This window comes from Antechinus flavipes, chromosome 6 (genome assembly GCF_016432865.1).
Source record: "Antechinus flavipes isolate AdamAnt ecotype Samford, QLD, Australia chromosome 6, AdamAnt_v2, whole genome shotgun sequence".
In the NCBI taxonomy this organism is placed as follows: Eukaryota; Metazoa; Chordata; class Mammalia; order Dasyuromorphia; family Dasyuridae; genus Antechinus; species Antechinus flavipes.
The window spans coordinates 854,810-877,500 of record NC_067403.1 but is presented as its reverse complement, the minus strand read 5'-3'; the positions used below and the strand labels follow the sequence as shown (position 1 = coordinate 877,500).

The window sequence follows — 22,691 nt, the reverse complement described above, 5'->3', positions numbered from 1 at the left end:
TGTTGACCAGCGTGGGGGGCCAAGGCCACGCGTGATGGCCACGTTTCCCAGCTGGCTGAGATAAGGAGAGGCTAGAGAAGATTTATGCTCAAGAACGGATTGGGTCAGAAAGGTTTTTAAGTTCCTTCCTGTTCAAAGGTTATGTAATTCTGAAAGTTGGGTGGAAAGGGGGAAACCCCCTGGCCTTGAATTCTGTTATATGTAAAAGGCCCACAGGTGCAAAAACAAAGCTCCTTGTCCCTCCAGAAATGGCCCTCCCTGGGCTTTGGGGGGTGATAGGATTGGGCTTAGCCCCGCAGAAGGGCTTGGCCGGGTGCATCCTGCACCCCCGCCTCGTCCAAGTTCACTATGATTAACGTGGCCTCCCGCTGACTAACAGCCTCGGATCCTGCTCCTGGAGCTCCTGAACATCAGTCTGGGCTGATCAAAGCGCGGGCACACTGAGGAGCTCTGCAAGGGGCCGGGATGGACTCTTTATGGGGGCCCAAAGCTGCCTTGAGAGAAGGGAGAGGTAAAGGGAGTTTTCTTTCTCCTGGGAGGGAGGTTTCGGGTGGGAAGGGAGCACAGTGGCCAGGTTCACTTGTGCTTCTGGGACTGTCATTTCTCTAGAACTTTCTTGATGATCACTGCATGAGGCAAGGCAATGCAAGCATCATTATGCCCATTTGATGGATGAGGAAATTGAGGCTCTCAGAGGTGAGGTGGAGGAAGCCGTCACGGGGACAACAATGGAGCTGGAGTCGGAGGATCTCCCTGGGCCTCAGTATACTCAGTTGTAAAAAGAGGCGGGACTAGATGGGCAGTATCAGAAACAGAATCCCCACATAACCACACTCCAGCACTGTCTACACTGGACTGCAGTTTTGCTTCTTTTGTTGGATGTTTCCCAATTGCATTTTAATCCGGCTCCGTGGCCACAGGAGGAAATCTGGCCAACGGCCACCTCCGACCCTTATTGGCTGGATGAGTTGTTTAGCAACTCCTTCTACCCCTTATTGCTTCAGAGAATTGTAAGAGTTTTTAAGTTGTGGGGCAAGTGCTGACCTGCATTGGGAAAGGGGAACTTCCTTTCTACCACCACAGGAATCACATTCTGCTTCCTTCCCCTTCCCCAGAGAGAGAGAGAGAGAGAGAGAGAGAGAGAGAGAGAGAGAGAGAGAAGAGGAGAAGAAAGGGAAGGGGAGGAGAGGGAGGGAAAGGGGGGAACATCATTATTGTTACACATGGTATAAAAAGCATATCAGATGACCTAGACTGTGCTCCAGACTTGCAGTGCTGAATGAAGAGGCACCAGCTGTGACCGAGCCAGTGGAAGGGAGAGGGAGACCACTTATAGACCCTAACCCATCAGCAGTTAGTCTGTGCCATCTCAGAAGCTCAAACCTGGTGACGAAGGCCCTTGGGTCCTTAGGTCAATGCCCTGGCAAGACTGTCCAGCCAAAGCGAGACTGCTCCGAGGGGGGAACAGGGGAAGAAAATGTGCAAGTAGCCAAAGGAAGAAAGCCGAGGGCTGGGATAGCTTACATTCTTTGCAGAATAACCAAATAAGGGATGTTGTGATTCTGTATTTATTCCAATTATTCAAGCTGCTGTATGCTGTCACATGTTATGTCTGTATATGATCTATTGAAAATAACTTTAGGGGCAGTTAGGTGGAGCAGTGGATAGAGCACCAGCCCTGAAGTCAGAAGGACCTGAGGTCAAATCTAGTCTGAGACTTAACACGTCCTGGCTGTGTGACCCTGGGCAAGTCACTTAATCCCAATTGCCTCCGCAAAAATAAAAAAATAAAAAAAACTCTAATTTGGATTTTATGTGTTCTGTACCAGAATGGAGCTATATATCTTAAATAACCGTTTCTAATTTTACATAAAAATCAATGGATGTATTAGGATAAGATTCCTGGAGATAGACGTGAATACTCAGTAGGAATAGCTTGAGAGATTGCTAAATTTTGAAGGGGAAGATATAATGAGAGGAGGTAAAAATGAGTGGGAGCTGACAGCTGGAACCATCCTAAAAGTCTTTTTAACTCCGCAAAACCTGCCGGAGTGGTGTTAGTGTAGACCTCAAGAACCCATGGCTGCTTCTCTGAAGTTGTAGAGTTTGCCCTGGCAATGCCCTTCGTGAAATGAGGCATTCAGACCTGAATACAATACTCTAATAGTGGCCTGATCAATAATATCCTCCAAATGTGACCTCATCAATACAAATACGGTCAATACATTCAATAGAAAGCACTCCAGATGTGGTCTGATCAATCAGAAGCCAAGAAGGGGACTGCTTCTGCTCCCACCCGAAACTGTGCTTCAAATAATACCACAATCATCTCTGTGACACTGTACAGCATCAGAGGAAGACTTCTGTAGGGACTCTGATGCATTTATCACATGTTAGGTGTGTGATGGTCCATGGGGCAGGGACAGCATTGAGCACACTTGTATCTCCCTTAGGGATGAGCATGATGATAGTAAATGATAAATGAGTATTATTTGAAAGTAGAATTTCTCTTGTTTTTATCCAATGGATAATTATACCATCGATGATGATCAGGTGGTTTCTGTAGTTTGGATTTTAAGAGAATACAAATCACACTTAGGCCCATTCTCACTCTTTGAAAAAGGCTCATGGACTCAGGCTGACCTCAAATAGTGTAAAGGAAAAGAAACCAGTGAGTTGGAAGATACCTCAGAGGTCATTATGTGGCATGACCTCCTACCCCCACCCCGAAGGCTACTTTAACCTTGCCTAAGAGTGGGCGCCCATAGACAGTAGATGAGGTAGTCATGGGCAATTCCATTTCTGGCCATTTGGCTCTGTGAAAGAATAAGGAGAGATGTGTTCAAGCAGCAAACTGATCTTGCCTTCATTCAATAAGTATTTGTTAAAAAACTATTATACTGCAGGCACTAGCTTAGCTCTGGGAATATGCAAAGAAAAATCTAAGTAGTTGCTCCCTTTAAGAAGCCGACATTTTCTTTTTCTTTCCCCACTTAATAGTATTTTTTCCAATTACATGTCAAAATACTTTTCAGCATTCATTTTTGTAGTTTTGGGCTCCAAATTTTTCTCTCTCCGACCTTCCTCTCCCCGTCTCAAGACAGCAAGCAATCTGATATCAGTTATTCATATACAGTCCTGTTAAACATAATTCCTATTTTGTTATATGAAAGAATAAGGAAAAAAAGAAAAACCATGAGAAAGAAAAAAAATAAAAAAGTGAAAATAGAATGAGAACCCTGCATTTTCCAAGGAGGAGATACTGAACTGATGCAAAGCCTATATAAGGTAAATAAAAGCTGATTGGGGGGGGGGGCAGCAACCAACAATTAGCAAGGGGGAGGAGAAGACTTCATTTAGGAGGTAACACTGAAGCTGAACCTCGAACGAAGCTAAGGATTTGATGAGGCAGAAGTGAGGGGGAGCAGATTCCAGCTATGGAGGTGGATGACTGAATCCACCAAGGAGAAGAGCCTATAGGAGTCTAAGAAGAGGAACAATGAGAAACTAGTCCATAGAGATTGTCTGCAACAAAACTGGTGAGGGGCACTCAATACCCTACTGAGGAGCTTGTGTCTTAGCCCAGAAGCAATGGGGAACCACGAAAGCTTCCGGAGCAAGACTGGGTGATGGTCAGATCTAAGCTCGGGGAATATTCATTTGGGAGCTGTGTGGATGAACGACTGGAGAAAGGACAGATGAGGGAGGAGGCTCCTACTAAGGCATTATGGTCAAGGAGCAATGTGATTCTGAACCAAAGTGATGGAACTATCCAGTGCTGAATCCCCATAATGCTATGAGTGAAGTCAAAAAAACAAAAACTAAGACTAGAGACAGATTTCTTATTTCACTTCTCTTTTAGAAGACATAGTTAAAGGTAGCACGTACTATGCTCGGCACTTCATCTTCCATTCTGTTCTGTTTCTGTGGGAAGTGACGGCTTCTGTCAGCGTTCCAAAAACAACCTAACCTCTCCTCCCACACTCAGGGAGTGGGATGAATGGAGTGAGGCAGTTTTTTAAAGGAAATGTTGCAAGCTTAATGGAGACCAGTTGATTTCACACAAAGCTAATTTCTCAGATCTGTCAAGAGGTGATTGGAGCAAGATGATTAAAATCATTTTAAACCCACACAGCTAATAATCCTTCTATTAAGGCTCTGATACCAAGTTATTGTGTGCTCTGGGAGAAAAGCACACTTGTTCCTACTTACTTCCTGGAGGAAAAAAAATCTCACAAAAGACAAGCTGGTTGGAGAGGTTTGGAGAGGCTGGGGGTGCCAAGCTCTGTCCTTCGTCTAACAGCAAGTTCTGAGCTGGGCGAAGGTTGATACCAAAGTGGAAGAGTTGGTTCCTTTGCCAGAAGTTCTACTGTGGTTAAGCTGGATGCATGGGAGTCTTACTAATGAAGAAAGTCCCTCACAGTCAAAGAGGCTGGTGGAATTTCCCTTGTTCAAAGATAAGAAATCAGCTTGGAAGGACTGGTAATATGCTGGGTTTTCTTATTCCTGGCAATTCTAGCTCCCCAGCTATATGACCTTGAGAGAGACAGAGGATCTTAGGAGAAGTAGTGGAAAGCCCTTCAGAAGCTTTATATCATCGACTTCACATTTACAAAAAAGAACAAGACATACTGAGAGACGGAGAGTTCTGTCCAAGATCACAAGTGTGCTCATCGCACGAGTTTTCAGATCTGCCTGTTTCTGATGTGTTCTTCTGCTTATTATCCTTCTCCAACAAAAAAAAAAAAAAAAGATGCTCAACATTATGGGGCGGCTCTGAGGGGAAGGAGATGGAAACCTGAGATACTATGGTGATGTAGGAAACAGAAAACTAATTTTTTGAAATCAAATAATCTGGGAATGCAAGCTTATCACAAACTTTTAACTTTCTTTTGAAAAGACAAAGATCCTGCTCTGAAGGCCTCCAACTGTCCAAAGCACAGCAGAACAAGCCATGTCCCCCAATCTATCGTGTCCACAGGGACTTCTTTCAATAGAGCAGAGAAAAGCAGACAGATCTGGAAGGGATGAGAGATGCTCTGATTCCCTCATTTTCCTGAGAAGCAACTGAGTCCCAGAGAGATACCAACGTGTACCCCAGATGCCCGAGCTGGCTTACAGCACAAGTCTTCTGATCTGTTAGGCAGCTGCAACTTCAGCCATGCTGGTTTTGGGGGGGGGGGTGGTCATTCAATAGCTTCAGTTTCATCCAACTTCCTGACCCCATTTGGGTCTTTCTTGCTAAGATGCTGGAGTGGTTTGCCATTTCCTTCCCCAGCTCAGTTTACAGACGAGGAAATGGAGACAAATAAGCTTGCCCAGGAAGCTAGCTATCTAGGTAGGCAGCTTTGGAGAGTGAATTTTAGTTCAGGAAGACGGGTCTGCTTCCAAGTCTGGCACTGAATCCACCCTGCCATCTCGTTGCCTCCAGTTATCCTCAGCAATATCATGATTATCAAAGGATATCTAGTCTACCTTGCCACTATTTGGAAGGGGGAGCCTTATAAATCATCCCTCTTTCACAGTCAAAGGAGTTAGGAAATGGGGCCCCATAAAGTCATGTGCTTGGCTTGAGGAGACAGCTTCCCATTGTTAGGGGAGAGGGACCTTCTTGATTCAAAAGTGCCTTGTCCCTTCAAAGCTCCAGGTTGGGACCAGGAACATACACTTTTCTCCATAAAGCAAGGAGGACAAGAGCACAGATGGCTTTGCAGACAATTGCCTTGGAGTGACTTTTCTTTGGAGAGCATTCAGAAGTCACCCTAAAAGCCCATGTTTCCAAGAGAAATCCCAAATGCTTTTTGCATAGTATGCCCTTGCTGTTATTGGGCGTGGCTCTTAGGACTCGGTTTGGTTTTTGCTTTTTAATAACAAACCAGGAAACAAAAGTCTCAGAGATTTTCCCACTGTCGCAGAGCTGGGAAGCCACCTATTTTTCAAGTCTCCTGCTCTGTTCCCACAGTCAGCTCACTCAGCTTGCTAAGGCAGCTAAGGCAGCCACAAGAAAGGCTAAGCCGCAATGTGTGGGAGCCACCTGCCGGCTCTCGGGCGCTTGCTTCTGGGGAAAGGGCTGCTGCATGTGATACTCCTAAGCTGACATGGTGACCTTCCCCGGGCTGCTCACTGAGCAGGATCCCCATCCGAGCTCAGGGCAGGGAGCTCTTTCATCTCGGGGCCATTCCTATGTGAAACACTGCCTCCGGCACAGAGATTTGCACATTAGTTTGTCCTGCCACCCTATTACCTGCTCGTTGGTGGTTGTAGTTGTTTTCAAACACACAAGGAGAGTGATGAATGTCCTTAAGAACCTCTGGGATACCTGTCCCAACAGCGCATGGCAGCATCCACACTGTGTGACCGAACGCCCCGTGAAGCTTTGGGGACGCTCACTTAGGGTCTAACTCGGGAGTCCGGAATGGCAGGGATAGTGGAAGCTTTTAAGCAAAGATCTTGCCATCTTACCCCGGCACACAAGATCATCTGCCTAGAACCTCCTAAGCTGCAGCTAAAACCTCGGTACCATAGCCTCCAGAAGTGGCTCAGCTAGTACAGGGAGGGGGACCCGCAGAGGTTTCCCTTCTGGGTCAGAGGCACCCCAGAGTGCGGTGGGACTCACCTGTCAGACCCGTTCCAGGCACATTCAAACTTGTCGAAAATGCAGTCGTTTTCATACAGGGAACACAGTTTGCTCCTAAGGTAATCGTGAACCTGTTCCAAGAAAACGAACCTGATTAATCTCCAATGGAATACAGACAAGCTGCGATAATTCACCAATCCTCCAGTGCCATAGCTAACAGCTGGGGAGTAATCACTTGTCCGGGTACTTTCCTTTTGAGTCAAAGAAGGAAGCCTCAGTTGGAGGGGAGTCATCCCCCTTCAACTTCTTCAGAGCTGTGAATCTGGAGGTCTGGAATTGGATCTAGAACCAGAGCTGGAAGAAGCTCACAATCTTATTTGAACCAGTCCCTCCTATTACAGATCAAGAAACTGAGGCCTTTGAAAATCGGGGCTTTCCCCAGGGTAGATCTCTGCCTTTCTTCTATTCTAACTTGTATTCATTCCTAATTTTAAGAGCCTTGGAGTCTAAGATGCTAAGATTGGATAATTCTATGATTCTGGAATGGCTTACCGACCTCTCCAGCTCAAATTCAGGTCAACAGAACACAACGCACTGGACTCTGTGATTTTATTATTCTGAATTTCCAAGAACTGAAGATTCCATAATTCTAAGATTTTTAAGCTTTCTGTGATTTTAAGATCCTGTGAGGCGATGGCACTGCATTATGGCAATGCTGGATCTTGAAGTTGGCGTAGGCTCTGTTCACCTGAGGAAGCATCGTTGTGTTTGCTTTCACCGAGACCCTAAATGAAGATCTAGTCTGATAGAAAGGCCTTTGTAAATTGATTAATTACAAGCCAGCAAATAGATTGGTTGTTAATTAGAAATCTAATGAGAATGACCATGGAAATAAATTACATCTTGCTGTCCTATTTCTATGTGGCTGGGCCATTACACCAAGCCACAGTGTTTCACGCTAACTTATCCCTCTCCCAAAATATGTGCCCAGGATACCAGGTTAGAGAGTCACATTACTTAGCATGTGTTGCATACATAGAGAACACCACAGGCAGCATGGGAAAGTGAAAGGAACCCCACAAGTAAGGGTCATTGTCACAGAAAGTTAGAACTCACAGTCAAATCCAACTCCAATTTACAGAAGAGAAAATCGAGGCTCAAAAGATGGCCATCCCATTACTGGTAAATTATAACTGACGAGTGGAAGCCTGAAGCTCTGTGATTGTCTCTCAGTGGCTTAAATCCTGTTCATTGGAGGTGTCCAGTCCTGAGGGTCACCAAATCACAGAACTGGGGGACATCCTAGGGTGCCACTGGTTTAACGTTTGCATTTTATCAGAGACTACATGAAATGAAAGGATCTTGACTTTAAAAATGTTCAGCCAGCAGAGAAGCCGGGCTCTCCGACTCCAACATCAGAGTTCTTTCTCCTCCACCACCCTTGGGACCCAACAATGAGCAGCTGACATGGGGGCACCTCGGTCAGCAGGGGAAGAAATGGTTGCTCCCTACCTGGTATGTTTCTATGGGCTTTGTTTCCATGTTCAGATCCCACACCTTGACCGTGAGGTAATCCCTGGTGAGCATGAAGCGTCCACTGTGGCTGAATTTGACGTCTGACACTGAGGAGATGATTTCAGAGAAGAAGGATCTGTTACTGGGGTCTTCGGGTTCTTCAAAAACTACAGAGGCAAAGAAATAACAAACAATGTCCTTAGGAAGTAGCTCCAAGAGGGTCGTAAGTGCCATGTCTGGCCAAATCTTACCATCTCCAGGAAGTCTGCCCAGATCCCTGGAGTCAAGGATGCTCAGTTGTTCTCAGCCTTCACAGAGTGCACTCAGAATTAAATTGCTAAGCAAACTTACGATCCTTCAGTCTTCAGAGCACCCAAAGTATTCTGCCTCCTCGCTCTTTGTTCACTTATCGAGGACTGTTGTCAGAGAAGGGATGATTTGGGGAACCCCTGATTTGCTGGATGGGGGTACTTCTCTTGGAGGCGGTCGGGCTGTCTGGCTCCTTGCTAACAGCGTAGACCAATCAGGACATCCCTGTGTCACTGAGGCAAGGTGCATGCTCCTCATCAAAGGGCTAAAAAAGGCCTGTCCAGATCTAGGAGGTGACCCATCCAGCCAATCAGAAGTGTCCCCTGATCAACCCTTTTACACTATAGAATATAATTAGCCTCCCTCCCTTTCCCTCTCTCTCTTCCTCCCTCCCTCTGTGTCTGTCTGTGTCTCCCTCTCTCTCTGTCTCCTTTCTTGTCTCTGTTTCACTCTCTTTGTGTCTCTGCCTTTCTCACTCTCTGTGTCTTTCTTTTACCTCTATTAGACTGTCACCTTCATCATGGCAGGAACCATGTTTTCTCTCCATTGGTGTCTGCACCCATTCCTGCATTGAAAATGGTCTTTGGCCATGACGAAGGTCCCACTTTCTCTAAAGCTTCCTCGGAGAGCTGTCCCAAATTGGAAAGAGCTGCTTCGAGGAGCACTGGGCGTCCCCTCGTGAGAGATCTTTAACTGGACGACATGAGGTTGCCCTTCTGCACCCAGCTTATGATTAGCCCCCCCTTTCGGATCCCCTCCTGCAGAAGGAAAGCCAGATTAATGGGGCATTGAAGAGCTAGACAGGACCCCAGAGGCCATCCAGGCCAATCTCCTCATCTGCCAGAGGGGGAAACGTGGGGCCCCAAAGCATGGTGAGACGTAAGCGGCAGAAGCAGATTCAGGGCTTCCAGTGCCCACTTCTGCACTCTCACCATTAAAAACACTATATAATCCAGGAAGCCCAGGAACAGGATGGATCAATTTCCCAGACTCCTTCGCAATTCATCTGCTTCCTTCTGACCCTCATCTAGGAAACCCCCTTCCTTATCTGAGGAAGATAAGACCCTCACAGCATTCACCCCTGAGCAGCTACAAGATCCCCCCGCCAAAGTCCCCGGCACAATCAAATGTCTCAACAGAAACAGGTATGGTTATAAGACTGGACATCACTCTGAAGGGACACATTGTCTTCTGCTCTGGCTTGTGACCTAAGAGCACCAGGCCATTCATGGGACCTGTGGTTCACAGCTCCCCTCTGTGTTTGTCTCCCAGTTGGAAAGTGACTTCCTTTACAGCAAAGACTGGTTTACCACTTTACTAGTGGTACAGTGCTTTGTACACAGGAAGCACCTAATAAATGCCTGTTTCTTCCATTCATTTAAGAGAGGAAACAAAAAATAATAATTTCCCAGCAGGAATGGTACCTCCTAAATGGAGAGAACTTTGAGAATGATTTAATTTAAGCCAGATGACTTATAATTCTATAACAGCTTCCGTGTAGGATGGAACATGGAGGATCCCGTGCCAGGAGCAAGAACGAGACAATTCCAGGCTCATTGAGTAGATGGACTAAATAGGATCAATTTCTGTCAGTGCTGGGTACCTACTGAACACCCAAGAGATACTCCTAGAGTCATGGAGGTGATAACAATAGAAACAGCTGGCACATTGATTTACATGCATCTCTCAATCTCATTATAACCTGGAAGGACAGGGCTACTGTTATCTCCATTTTACATGAATTAACTGAAAAAATTAGATGACTAGTCTAGGATCACTCAGCCAGAAAATAAAGGAGGCAGGATTTGACCTTGGGGTTTCCCGATTCCAGGTCTGACCCTCTATCCATTGCACCATCTAGTCACCTCTAACTACTAATCACATTGACAACTGATAAAGGATGTCTGCATCGACCTTGCTTCATCCTTGTGACAATTTTGGAAAGCGGGGAGGGGCCAGCTTCTCCTGTTGCTGCTGAAGAAACAGCCCCAAAGCTAAGGACTCAACCAGTTAGTTAATAAGGTGGGAAGAGATTTGAATCCAGGTCTTCTGAAGCCAGGTCCCAACGTCTTGGAACCTGGAGAACACTGATTGAGAGTAACAAGCCCCCGGATGCAGATGCTAAGTGTGGAGGTGCAATGAGAGTAACAAGCCCCCGGATACAGATGCTAAGTGTGGAGGAGCAATGAGAGTAACAAGCCCCCGGATGCAGATGCCAAGCGTGGAGGTGCAATGAGAGTAACAAGCCCCCGGATGCAGATGCTAAGTGTGAAGGAGCAATGAGAGTAACAAGCCCCCGGATGCAGATGCTAAGTGTGGAGGTGCAATGAGAGTAACAAGCCCCCGGATGCAGATGCTAAGCGTGGAGGAGCCATCTCGTGGCGCACACAGCTCACTAAACGTGGTGCAAAGGAACCTGGACCACTTCAAAGACAACAGCATCTCATCTTTTGGTCGTCGTTTAAACAAATGCTTTTAAGCGGCTCTTTTCAGATTTCCCGGAGCCGTTCAGCGGGGCAGATATTGGGTAATTATCTTGTCAGATTTTCAATAGGAGACTGATGAGCACCGGGCAATTATCAGCTCTCACACCTCTTCCCTCGGCTCTGTCCAAACTGTGGGTTGCAAATGGCAGAAATTCCATCCTCCTGATTATGATGTGAGCCCCTGCTAAAGCAGGGGAGGGGGACCAAGCACCTCTTCTTGTTTATAGAGAGGGAGAGTTTTGAACTCAGTTCTGGATTTCAGGCTGTCAGGGAGTTGGCTTTTTCAATCTATCACAGCTGGCAGATGGCAAACATTTTTGTTCTCCCTTTGTAGGGGGAAAACCCCCCCTAGCAATGCTCTTAAATCATTTTTCCCTTGAGTCCCAGGCCATGGCCATTGGAGGGGGAGAACTGAAACCGAACACCTGGGCTGGGGCAAAGGTAAATGGAAGCTTTAGGGTCCTGTGCACTGGTGTCAAGAAACTTGGCCTTTCACTTAATCCTGGTGCATCATGGACAACCTTTGACCGCTCCTGTGACCATCAAGATTTGGCATCCTATTAATCTCTGACAAGTACACTGGTTTGCTTTCAAGTCAGAGGCTCTGCACTGAAGTCCCTGCTAGGTGACAGCTGGCAAGCACCTTCCACTCTCCGGGCCTCAGTTTCCCTGTCTGTAAAATTAGAATAGTTCCTTGGATTCCCTCCTAGGTCCAGGATTGGGTCAGGAAAGTGCTTCATCAGTCCTAAAGCATGATTGATCACATGTGATGGTGACTAGGAACTCCAAGCCTTCCTGGAGTCCCCCATGATGGAGGCTGCTTACTCACTACAAAACCTTTGTTGCAAACCTGCTTCCTTTGCTGACTTTGGAAATGACGTTTTCCTTTTTTTCTCTTATCGATGTTGTCCCTATCCGGATAAATGAGCACGCTGGTTCTTCCCTCGGCCACGCTGTGAGTCCTAGGGGCCGGGATCATTCCACGTTTGTCTCTCCATCCCATTTGTGTTTGGATAACGCTCGGCCCCTAGGGGGTACTGTCTGATCGATTCTAACGCGAGGATTCTTTGGCCGTAGGGACAGTGCTACAAGCCGACAACTGCGGGGCTTGTTTGAAATTCTGGTCAGGAAAGGCTAATGGCAATAGGGACAACAACAACAAGACCACCTAGGATATAGAGAGAGCTTTTAATTCTTATGAAGCACATTTTATCCTCTGAACAACCCTGAGATGGGAGATACCATTATATTATCTCTATTTACATGAGGGGAAACTGAGGCAGTCAGGTGTTAAATGACCTTCCCGGGATGGCCTAACAAGTGTCTGAGGCTGCATTTGAACTCAGGGCTTCCTAACTCCGGCCCAGGGTCTTTGTATTGTGCCACGTGGCCCCCTCTGGGTCGCCTAGACACTTGACCCCATAGGGTCTAATCTCTTAGTGCCCAACAGAGGGAAAAAAGGCGAGACTGTACTGTGAGGGCCAGCTGTGGATCAGAAAGAGCACGAGGAAATCTGAGGGAGGGCGAGAAGAGGAAGAGGCTGCAAGCCGGAAGGAAATGTCCTCTTGCCTGAAGTTCTCGGCTCTGGCTCACAAGCTTACTGTGACTTTTTTCTTTAATGAACCTTGGGCAAAGGCCCGGCCTGGCTGGGAAGCGACAGCCAAGTACCTCTTGACTCATGAGGCTCCTAGAGTGGCTCAAGGGCATCCCAAAAATACCCCAGTACCACCGGCCTTTCTCCAGTTCACACAACACGGCCGACTGGGCAGCTGAGAGCAGCCCAACACCCTCCTTGGACTCATTCTCCAAGAGCTAAAATGCCTCCATCCCTTCTTTCCCCCCATCCCTGTGATACTGAACCCCCGGCTGCAGATGAACAAACCCTGCTCCCGAACTTCGGGTTTTTATCCCCCTCGATTCTCTCCCTGCTCCCACTCCTGCTCCGCTCACCTCCTCTACAGGGAGATCTGCTCCATCCTTAACAAATGCACATTCATCCTAAACTTCCTCCCTTCCGTCTTCCGGTAGGTCCTCCAGCTACATTCCCATTTTACAGATGAGGAATCTGAAGCTTGGGAAAATTAATTAGCCAGCCGCAGGTCACAGCTGTCAAAGGCAGAGTTCCTGCGAGTGTCTCCAAGTCAGGGAATAACCATCCTTTCCACCGCACCACGCAGCGTGGCTACATTCTGGAAACATATATAATAAGGGGCTAAAACTAATGATAGAGATGAGTCAAATTCGTTATGATGAGTGCATCCGGAGAACAAAGTCTCAGAACGGAAGGAGGCGCGCTCTCAGCTAGCACCTGGGAGGAAGGCACAGAATAAGAAAATGTCCCTTCCTGCCCCCTCGCATCGCCGGCCCCCTCTCCCGCACAGGACGCACTTGTCCCCCCAGCCAGGAGCCTTGTCCCCCACGGCCTTTCTGCAGCCTCACCCTTCCTTCTGTTTGCCCTGCCTGGAGGCTGGCTGGGGCGCCTTCCCCTGATTTTCTCAAGGGGCTCAGGACCCAGCTGGGGGTCCGCTTTTCCAAGTCAATCCCTCCTCTGGGAGTCAAAGACTTCAGCAGCTGCCGCAGTGTTTCCTCAGCTTCTCCAATCTCTCCGTGGGTCCCAGGGCAGCATCTTCTCCCATTGGGTCCCACTTCCCTGTGGATCTGCTCTTTCCTCTCCTCGTCCCTGCTCTCCATCAAACTGGAAGTTCCTTTGAACTAGGGACTACACTTAAAACACACACACACACACACACACACACACACACACACGTTTGTGTATATTTGCAAATGCACTTCTGTACGTATACTCAGTTTCCATGTTTATCTGTAAGGATTTCAAGGCTCTCACAGGGAAAAAAGTTGTTTGGGCTCAGTTATTTTCCCATTCAGCTTTATCCAAAATGATCTAAACAGCCATGTCTATACATTTGCCAAAAAAATTTATGGCCCTTGGGCCTTGGGATAGCCCGGTAGTACAGTGGATAGAGCCCTGGGATTGAGTTAGGAAATTCAAATCTAGCCAGGAGCACTTACTAGCCGTGTGACTCTGGCACAAATGTCACTTGGCCCTCTTGCCTCAGTTTCCTCCCCTATCAAACAAGCTGGAGAAGGAAATGGCCAATTGCTGCATATCTTTGCTAAGGAAACTCCGAAAGGGGGTCACGAATTTCACACGTGACTGAAAATGACTGACCGGCAACAAAAGGGGACTTGCCTTGGGTTTAAGAAAACATTTAAGGTTCCTCTGCCCATGAATCACACAATTGCTTTTCTTTCCAAGCCCCCCTGTCGTGCCTTCTCCATCTGCCCCCAGGTGGGTTCTGCAGGGAATGGGGCACATGACCTAAATCTTCCGCTGGAAGCCAGCGGGCCGAGAGCCTCAGCTTACTGAGACCCACCAGGCTGCCTCAGCAACTTGGCCACCGTTCCCAAGGTGGCAAGCAGCAGAGTAAAGATTCAATCCCCGCTCGCGCTTTATACTGGGAGCCGAGGGAAACAAAAGAAAACGGATTCTTATTGATCGAAAAACAAAAGACAAAAGGAGAATCCGTGTGCCGTGGCAAGCGTCCAGGCCATGGCCAGGGATCAATAGAGCGGCCCGGGTCACGAGACACCTTTGTCCCTTCTCAAGAGCTGCTTCTTTTTAAGGAGGGAAAATCTTTTTGTAGTCACAGTGCCTTGATCATCTCCAAAACCTGTCATCAGATGCAGAAAATAAAATACAGCCATTACCATCAAAGGCAGCCGTACATTTAAGACATCAAACTGTCTCGAAAATATGCTTGGTCCTCAGGTCAAGAAGCCCCAGATGGGATGAAAGGGCCGTGGAAGGACACGACCACAGCGATCGCTGAGGCTTATATTGTTCTTGTCCATCCTCCATTCTCCTAGAGGACCGTGATGTCATGAAGGTGACGCCCTGGTGGGCAAGTAAGTGACTTAAGGGAACATGATATGGAGCTTTATCAGCAGTCAATGACATCACGGCGCTCCATAGGAATCAGCTCACCTGGCTCCAGTTTACAAATGGGGAACTGAGGCCCAGAAGGGAAAAAGTGGCCTGTTCAGAACCACACACTGTTTGGTGCTAGGGAAAGGTCATCTACATGACTCAGAGGCTGGATGAGCTCTCTGGTCACAGAAGAAAAGAGAATTGCATCCTCGGTATCAGAGCAGGATTCGAATCTCGATCTCCTGCTTCCAACCCTGGTTTTCTTTTCAATTGTTTTGTGAGATGATTATAAAGGGATGTTTAGGGGGAAATATAAATATTCACATGGACATATTATATATCCGATATATTTCTGGGAAATGTTAGATAACAAATTTCATTTTCCAAAAGACAATAAAATGTAGCCTTCTTTTTACCTCCCCCCAACCCCTTTCTCCCCCAGCCCTGGCATTTATAAAAGATCTCAAGGTCTCTCCAATAATTGATTAAATAATGAAGAGAATTTTGCAGCAATTATTTGCTGCCAGGAGTTTAAAGAAACACCTTTCCGAATCATGTGGCATTTGCGACTGATTCAATCGTATGATTTTTCCCTCTAATTATTTGAAAGTTGTTGGGATATGAATCAGCAGGGCTCTTCCTTTGATTAAATTTGAATGATTTTTGCATAATTAAGGAGTGCATGACACTCGCCATTTCCTTGGCAACAGTTCCTTTTTCTCATTAGGCGATTTATAGCATCATCATCTCTGAGGGCTGGAGAGCAGGAGTCTTGCTCCCCTCCCTGGGTGGGTGTGAAATGGTCCTCATACATCTTTAGCAATGGCTATGATTAAAGAAGGGGGGGTGGGGAGGGAAAGCGAATTAGAGCAGTGGCTCCGGGGGGTCAGCGTGAATTTCTGCATGGCGCTGCTTTAAGGTCTCCCCACTCAAGCTTCCATTTACATTTCCAGTCTCATCTCCCATTACCCCCTTAAGCAGGGTCTCTGCTCCAGCCATACCGAGCTCCTGGTGTTTTTGGAGTGAATCCCCGCAGTGAGCCTTTGCCCAGACCATTCTGGACCCCCTTGTCTCCTCAATCCCTTCCCTGGCTTTGCAAATCCATTTTAGACAGGAAACCTTGCCTTGTGCTCTCTTAATATACTTATCGCACTTACAGTGTTTGTCATCTTATCCTATCAGAGCACATGCTTCGTGAGGGCAGAGTGTGGGTCATCTGTTTCTATCTGGAGAAGGACCTGGGCTCAAGAACCACCTGCTCCCCCTTCTTCTTACTGCCTGTGTGCTTCCCTCCTGGAATCTCCCCCAAAGTATCTATAATTCTGCTGTACAACATGGGCTAATGAAACAGCCCTGACTAAGGTCCTCCCCGACGCTCACTCCTCCCTCTCTGGCCACCTACTGCCATCATCTCAAAGGCAACGGTACCTTTCCTCCACTGCTGTGACTCTCCTGAGGCTGCTCCTCCAGCAGCCTGTGCTTAAGCCCCAACCAGAGCGCTCCCATAAATCCTGCCATGGGGTTTTGCTGATTCACCCCATTCAGGCAAATGTAGCAGAAGCCATGCAGGACTTCCTAGGTGCCTTCAACTTACTCAGCTCAAGGGTTACCTGGATGGAACCTTTCCTGACCCCCCCACACACACACACACACACACACACACACACACACACACACACACTCCCACTCCCATATAGTCTGTATATTCCTACAGATACACACATATTCTCCATCCTCCTTGAGGACAGGAGTTGCTTTTGGCTTTTGGTTTTTATTTTTTTCTCTTCATGTCCCTCCAGACTAGCACACCACCTGACAAACAGCATTTAATTTGATAAAAATAACAGAGCCAGGGCTCACAGGTCTTGGATTTAGAGCTGAAAGGAACCTTGGAAATGATGTAGAACATTCCCATCATTTTAGATATGAGATTCAGAAATTTGAAAGGATTTGTTCAGAGACATGGAACAAAAGAATAAGAATCCAGTACTTATGCCTCCAGTCCAAGATCCAGGGTCCAGCACCAATCCTCAGCATGACCTGAGCCAATCACTGAATAATCTCTCTTAGCCTCAGTTTCTTTATAAAATGGTCAAAAAAAATATCCCTTTGACCTTTCAGGGCTTTTGTGCAGAAAGGGCTCCGAAATGTGACAGTCTCTTATCACTGTTAAGCACAACTCTGAAAGGAAATCACACAGGAGACAATTTTTAAAATGTGATTTTTCCTTTCTGCACCTATTTGTAATGCCTAAAATTCCATTTTATTTAACATGCAAGAATTTATTTTGTAATACGTCTGAGATAGGATTTAGAGCTGAAAGGCACCTTCGAGATCACTTCCCTTCATTCTGTCTGTCTATCTATCTATCTGTGTATTTATGTTCATTGTTAAAATATATAGGCAAAAATGCAATTGTTTTCCATGCCCCGTTGCACACATATCTGTTCACATTGTGTGATTTGGAACCTGCTTTTTTGTCATTTCATGTTACATAAAGCAAGCATCTCAGTCCTTACATAAAATCATTTTCTAAAACCAAATCCAGATTAAAAAAAAAAAACAAAAAACATTACCAATATAGAAGTTGTGTGTGTGAACCCAGAATTTAATGAGATTTTTCACCACCTGATTAGTCATGACAGCTTTTCATCACAGCTAGACAAGCACTGGCAGCCCCTTCACTTTACCAGGGAGGAAAACTGAGAACTGGAGAGGAAAGGTGACCTGGTCAGGGCCACGTTGTGACTTGGCTGCAGAGCCACTGCAGGGATCGGGACCATCAGCAGACAAGTCCACTTTAGATGCAGGCCTTGGCAAATCCCTCCTTTGGGCCTTCCTGCCTTGGCCGGGAGCCTGGAGGGTGAGAGTTTAGTGTTTCTCTAGGACATGGAAAGCTTGAGAGAAAAGGCTGCTTGCAGAACCACCTGCAGGGTAGGGAAGGCACGGAGGAGGTCTTCAGGTTGCCTTGGATTTTTTACTCAGCATCAGAGACACTTCACTAAGGGGCTGTTCTACAAGCCCTACCCGCCTTCTCGCTGAATGCCGCTGGACAAGCCCTTTACCTTCTCTTTGACCTCAGTGTCCCCATATATATAAAAGGAAGGAGTTAGACTACATGAAGTAGACAACATTCTATGTGCTAACGCCTCTTTGAGCTTTAACCATAAATAAAAGCAGTTAATAGGCACTTCATATATACCAAACTCATTGCTATGTGGGCTGAGAAATACAGGAAAGCCATCGCCCCTGCCTTCAAGGAGCTTACATTCTAGTGGAGGCAATCCACCGAGAGGGGGACAGGATGCCACTGGTCTAGATGGCATGGTTTGGAGATGGTGACCGTGAAGGGGGGTGGAGGCTATTCCCCCAGGTAAATCAGGGTGCCCCCCAAGACTCTATGATCAAAGAAGCCGGCTCCCAGTCCCCACTGAATCACAATCACATTCTTGCTCCCCTCCTGTCTTTCCTTCCATCCTAATCTCTTTTCCAGCCATAGAAATAGAATTCCACCAGTGTGAAGACGGAGACAGGAATTGCAGGCAAGATTCTGACAAAGACAAGGTTTCCTTCTTCTCTGCCGTCCCACAGTCGCTGTCACTCAGATCGAAAGGTCAATATTAGTTAGCAAAACCAGCCCGGGCCCATCTGTCACCGGCTTTTGTGTGTGGCAGAAAAATCTTCATCAGTTACAGAGAGTACGACTCTGGCTTGCTCCCGGGTTCCTTGGGAAATGGGCTGGATGGGGACAGGATGACTAGGGGACCTCAGGATGCTCCCCTTCTTTCTAGATTCCCTTCCAGCTGCTGATAAGGGGAAGTCATCTGTGCACATGGAAATGAGGTCCCAGTGAAACTACTGCTGTTCAGTCATGACCATCCTCTGGGATGCTGTCTCCGCCATTCATAGGCTCATTGGATCCTGGAAACCATCTGGACCTTGAGGGATTAGTACCCTGAGGTTCTCCGTAAGAGATTCATCCAAGGTGGCCACAGTTAGTGATGCGAGCCCATGTACACCTTGTCTTCTGGCCTCTTGTCCCTTATGGCAAAACTCTTTCCCAATGGGCTTCTCCGTGTCACCAATCCAGAGGCCTTTCCATGATAGTGAAGTGTCTCCTTTGGGGAAGAGCCTGCATCTGAAGAGCTCCAGCTAATCTGGAGAGTGGTGGGTTTTTACTTAAGTTCAGTTCTCAGAACTTCTCTTGTTTTTCAAAGAAATATAAAGGTCACCAATGGAGAGGAAGAATACAAATTAAAATTTTCAGCAACCAAGATGACAATTTTTTTTAAAAAATAGCTACCCTGAGGCAGAACAGCTTTCAGGTCCTTGCGGAGCCCATATGGGAGGAAGGAGAGTTTATTCAAGTACCACCTGTTAAGGGACAATTAAAGGGAAAAGAACACAATTCCATCCACGCAGCAATGTAGCCGCCTCGTCTGCTGGGGTTCGTTCCCTGCCCACCGAGGGTGAAGTGCTATTCTGGGCATGGAATTAGAGCGGCTCCTCGCTGCTGGCCAAATGCACACAGAATGCGAAGGTCTCCTGCTTCAGGAACAGACCCAACCCAGGAGCCATCGGAGGATCAGGGGCTGTGGGGCAGGGAGGGCTCAGCTGCTCCTCTGGCCCTTGCAGGGGGAGGTCTTCAACAGGTCGCCATTTTCACTTGCACGTCATGACGTCCCCTTCCTGGTGTCAAGGTCCGCTTTGAGGATGGAGGACAAAACAAAACTCACCTTATAGAAGACAAATGGAGGCACTCGTGGGACTTTGGCTCCAGGCCTAGACCCCTTTCTTTTGTTCTGCCCTCCAGGAGAAAAGGGAGAAGCAGCAGAAGGATCCACCAGGAAATCAGCGTTTGAGCCGGCCAGTTTCAGGCAGATAGGATCATGGCTCAGAGTCCTGGGAGACCACTGGCCCTCTCCTGTTATAGCTGAGAGAAGGAAGGCTTAGGGAGAAGGCTAAGACCTGGCTAGAGGCACGCAGCTTGTGTCTGAGGCGGGATTTTACTCTAGGTCTTGGACGTCGAGTCCAACGCCCTGTTCACCACACGGTGCCGCCGGGAAGGGGATGCCCTTTGGGATGTGCGCCCGTACGAAGTGTGGAGAATGCACGGCGCCCATCATCCTTGCTAGGACTTGCCAGAGTCTGCGCCCCAGAGACAGCTTTTGCAAAGCCGCTGCCCTTCCACACCACAATGGTGCCCTGGCCCAGGGCTGGACTGAAGGCACACGGGCATCGCCTCAACTAGAGCCGTTTAACAAACACAGGGGGCTCTCGGGGGCACCCAGGGGGCACTTACGCTGCCCCTTCCCAGACACCGATTGGAAGTCTGCACACTCCCCTCCCTGAGCTCTGCCAGCTGGTGGCCCTTGAGCAGCTCCTGAAACTGGCTCCCTTCTCTGTCCGAGCTTTACCCAGGGGAGACCTTGACTCGCTGCTTCAGGGAACTGACCCACCTCCCTAGTCCCCGGGACGTTGCCTAGTCGAGAGTCTGAGCAGGGACCAAAACCGAGTTTTGGAACTGAATTTCTGGGGCCTTGCAGCGGGTCACTCAGCTGCCCTTATGTCTGGGAGCGAGCGCGGGCGGCGCTCGTGCCTTGGGGGCCAGGGTCCCACGGCCGAGAGCCATGGCAGGAGTGCTGTGAGGGCCGCCCTTCAGAATGTTAGACAATAATGACCAAGGGTCTCCATGGATACGAGCTGCCTGGCAAAGGCCTGGTCCCGCCGCCCCCCCGAGCACAGACACCCGGCCACAGCCATGTATTAACATCGAAACCTTGGGAGCAGCGCAAGGAACAAAGGTGTCCCCGAGCCTCCCTTCCCCGCGAGGAGAACCCCATCATGGTGTGGCATCTGTGCTGCAACTGCGATGACTTCCCAGACTAAGCTCATGTCCCCCCGGGACCTCCTGGCCCCCGGCGGCCGTCCCTGCCGGCGAGAGGACGAAGAGCGCGGGGGCCGGGGGCCAGCCACTTACGCTTGGAGTGCTTGTCACAGAGGGCCGACGCTCTCATGTCGCACAGCCTCAGGGACCCTTTGCTGCTGCTGTAGACGAAGAGGTTACAGTGGTGGGGATGGAACTCTGAGGCGGTGATCACTTCCGTGAGGTCCTCCATGTTGGCTGGCTTGATGTCGACAATGTCTGGGGAGAAACCGGGTTAAGGGATAAACAGACCACCGGGGAGCCGAGCGTGACCCTGGGCCGCTCTGCAAGCCCGTGCCCATCAAGAACGGAGAGAACAGCAATAAACAGAGCCTGACATTTGCCCAACACTGTCCCCAAAAGTCTGTTACTTTGCAAAGGTGTCCCCCCCAAGGTTACCCCCTAAAGGAAGAGGGGGAAGGAAACCTAAGCCAAGTTATTGATTTGACAGATGAAGGGAGGGAGGGCAGGGGAGAGGAGCAGCCTGGTGTGGATTCGCTGTGCCACGCAGAGAGCTAGAAAGGGACCTTGGGCCTCGGCTACTCTTACCTCCCCATCTTGGGCTGGGAAAGCTGAGGCTTCCTCACTGGGGGCTTTTAAATGCAGGTTAGATGATTGCTTTGTGGCAGTGTTGTTAAGGGGATATTTTGGTTTGACTAAATGCCTCTTCTCCCATTCCTTCTAAAACTAACATTCTGGAGGCAAGGAAGTGAAATGATTTTTCTGGCATCACACAGTCAAACTGGAATGGAAACCTCCCTTTGGGTCCTTTAGTTCTTCACCCTGTTGCCTCTCACAAGCTACTCGGGGTCAGCTCTCTGCGTTAGAAAGCAATTAGAGCTCTGGATTCCTCTGGGCAATTAGGAGGAAGGTCCTAGAAGCAACAGAAAAAGGAGCAAGAAGGAAGGGAGAAGAGGAGGAGGAAGAAGAAATAGAAAGGAAGGCAGGAAGGCAGGCAGGAAGGAAGAAGCATCTTCTGATGAGTTCTTGGTACTGAATTCAACTGGTCCTTCAATAACAGCTTTATTCCACTGAGAAGCCTGGATCCCAAATCTTTGCATTTGGTAGGACCTGCCATTTCTCACGCTCTGTTGACAGTGCCTTCAAGAATCCATGGCCAGCTCCATAAAAGAAAGAATCAGTGGAGTAAGGCATTAGTGAAGGGACAGTCTCAATAAAACACCCAAATGACCATACAAGGCATACTGCGCTAAGAGCCAATAAAGAACATAAATGGTAAGTGCTACAAGAATTCAATGGAGAAAGAAATGGTGAACCCAGAGGGAAAAAATGAAAAGCTCCTTGGAGCAGGTGACATTTGAAAGGAGCCTTGAAATCTGTGGAAAATTTGGATGATTAGGTGGGAAGGCCCAGGATATTCTAGGTTTTAGTTCTAATGGTATGAATTATCACTTTGGGTGCATGAGATCCCAGAGTCACATCTTCATTTTGTCCCTTCTTGAGAAGTATAGTACAGTGGAAAGAGCAATGGATTTGCAGTCGGAGAACTTGGTCTGAAAGGCTACCTCTGTCATTTAGATGTCATTTATACTCTGTGCCTCAGTTTCCTTACGTGCTACATCTGACATCCCTTTCAGTTCGGGATCTGTGATCCTATGTGCTAAGAAAGGGAGGGAGGAATTAGCAAGGCAGATCTGAGGGTCAGTCCGACTGGAGCCCAGATTTGGGGAATGTGGGAATGGATGCCATTTGAACTCTACAATTACAAAAGAGATCTTGTCAAAATTTCTTCATAAAGATAACTGGAAAAAAACATGAGCTAGCTCCTTCTCGTGTTCAGTTCCTATTTTTCCTTTCATTTTCCTTTGGAAAGCATTTGCTTTTTGATAATTCCAACAAAATTGGTTACCCTGTTTGCACACTGGAAGAGAAGGGGAATAGAACAGTCACCAAGTGCTGAAGAAGATA

At 47.8% G+C, this 22,691-nt stretch overlaps 1 protein-coding gene across 5 annotated transcripts in view; it reads right to left on the bottom strand.

Annotated features, from left to right (window-relative positions):
* The window catches only part of PPP2R2C (protein phosphatase 2 regulatory subunit Bgamma), a 302,284-nt gene that overhangs the window by 7,163 nt on the left and 272,430 nt on the right, over positions 1-22,691 (bottom strand). For all 5 annotated transcript variants that reach the window (XM_051965769.1, XM_051965771.1, XM_051965772.1 and 2 more), the window contains 3 exons: positions 20,817-20,981; positions 8,090-8,259; positions 6,617-6,708 (listed from right to left, as the gene is read on the bottom strand). In XM_051965769.1, coding sequence (XP_051821729.1) covers positions 6,617-6,708; positions 8,090-8,259; positions 20,817-20,981 — 427 coding nt within the window. The remainder of the gene's footprint in view (positions 1-6,616; positions 6,709-8,089; positions 8,260-20,816; positions 20,982-22,691) is intronic.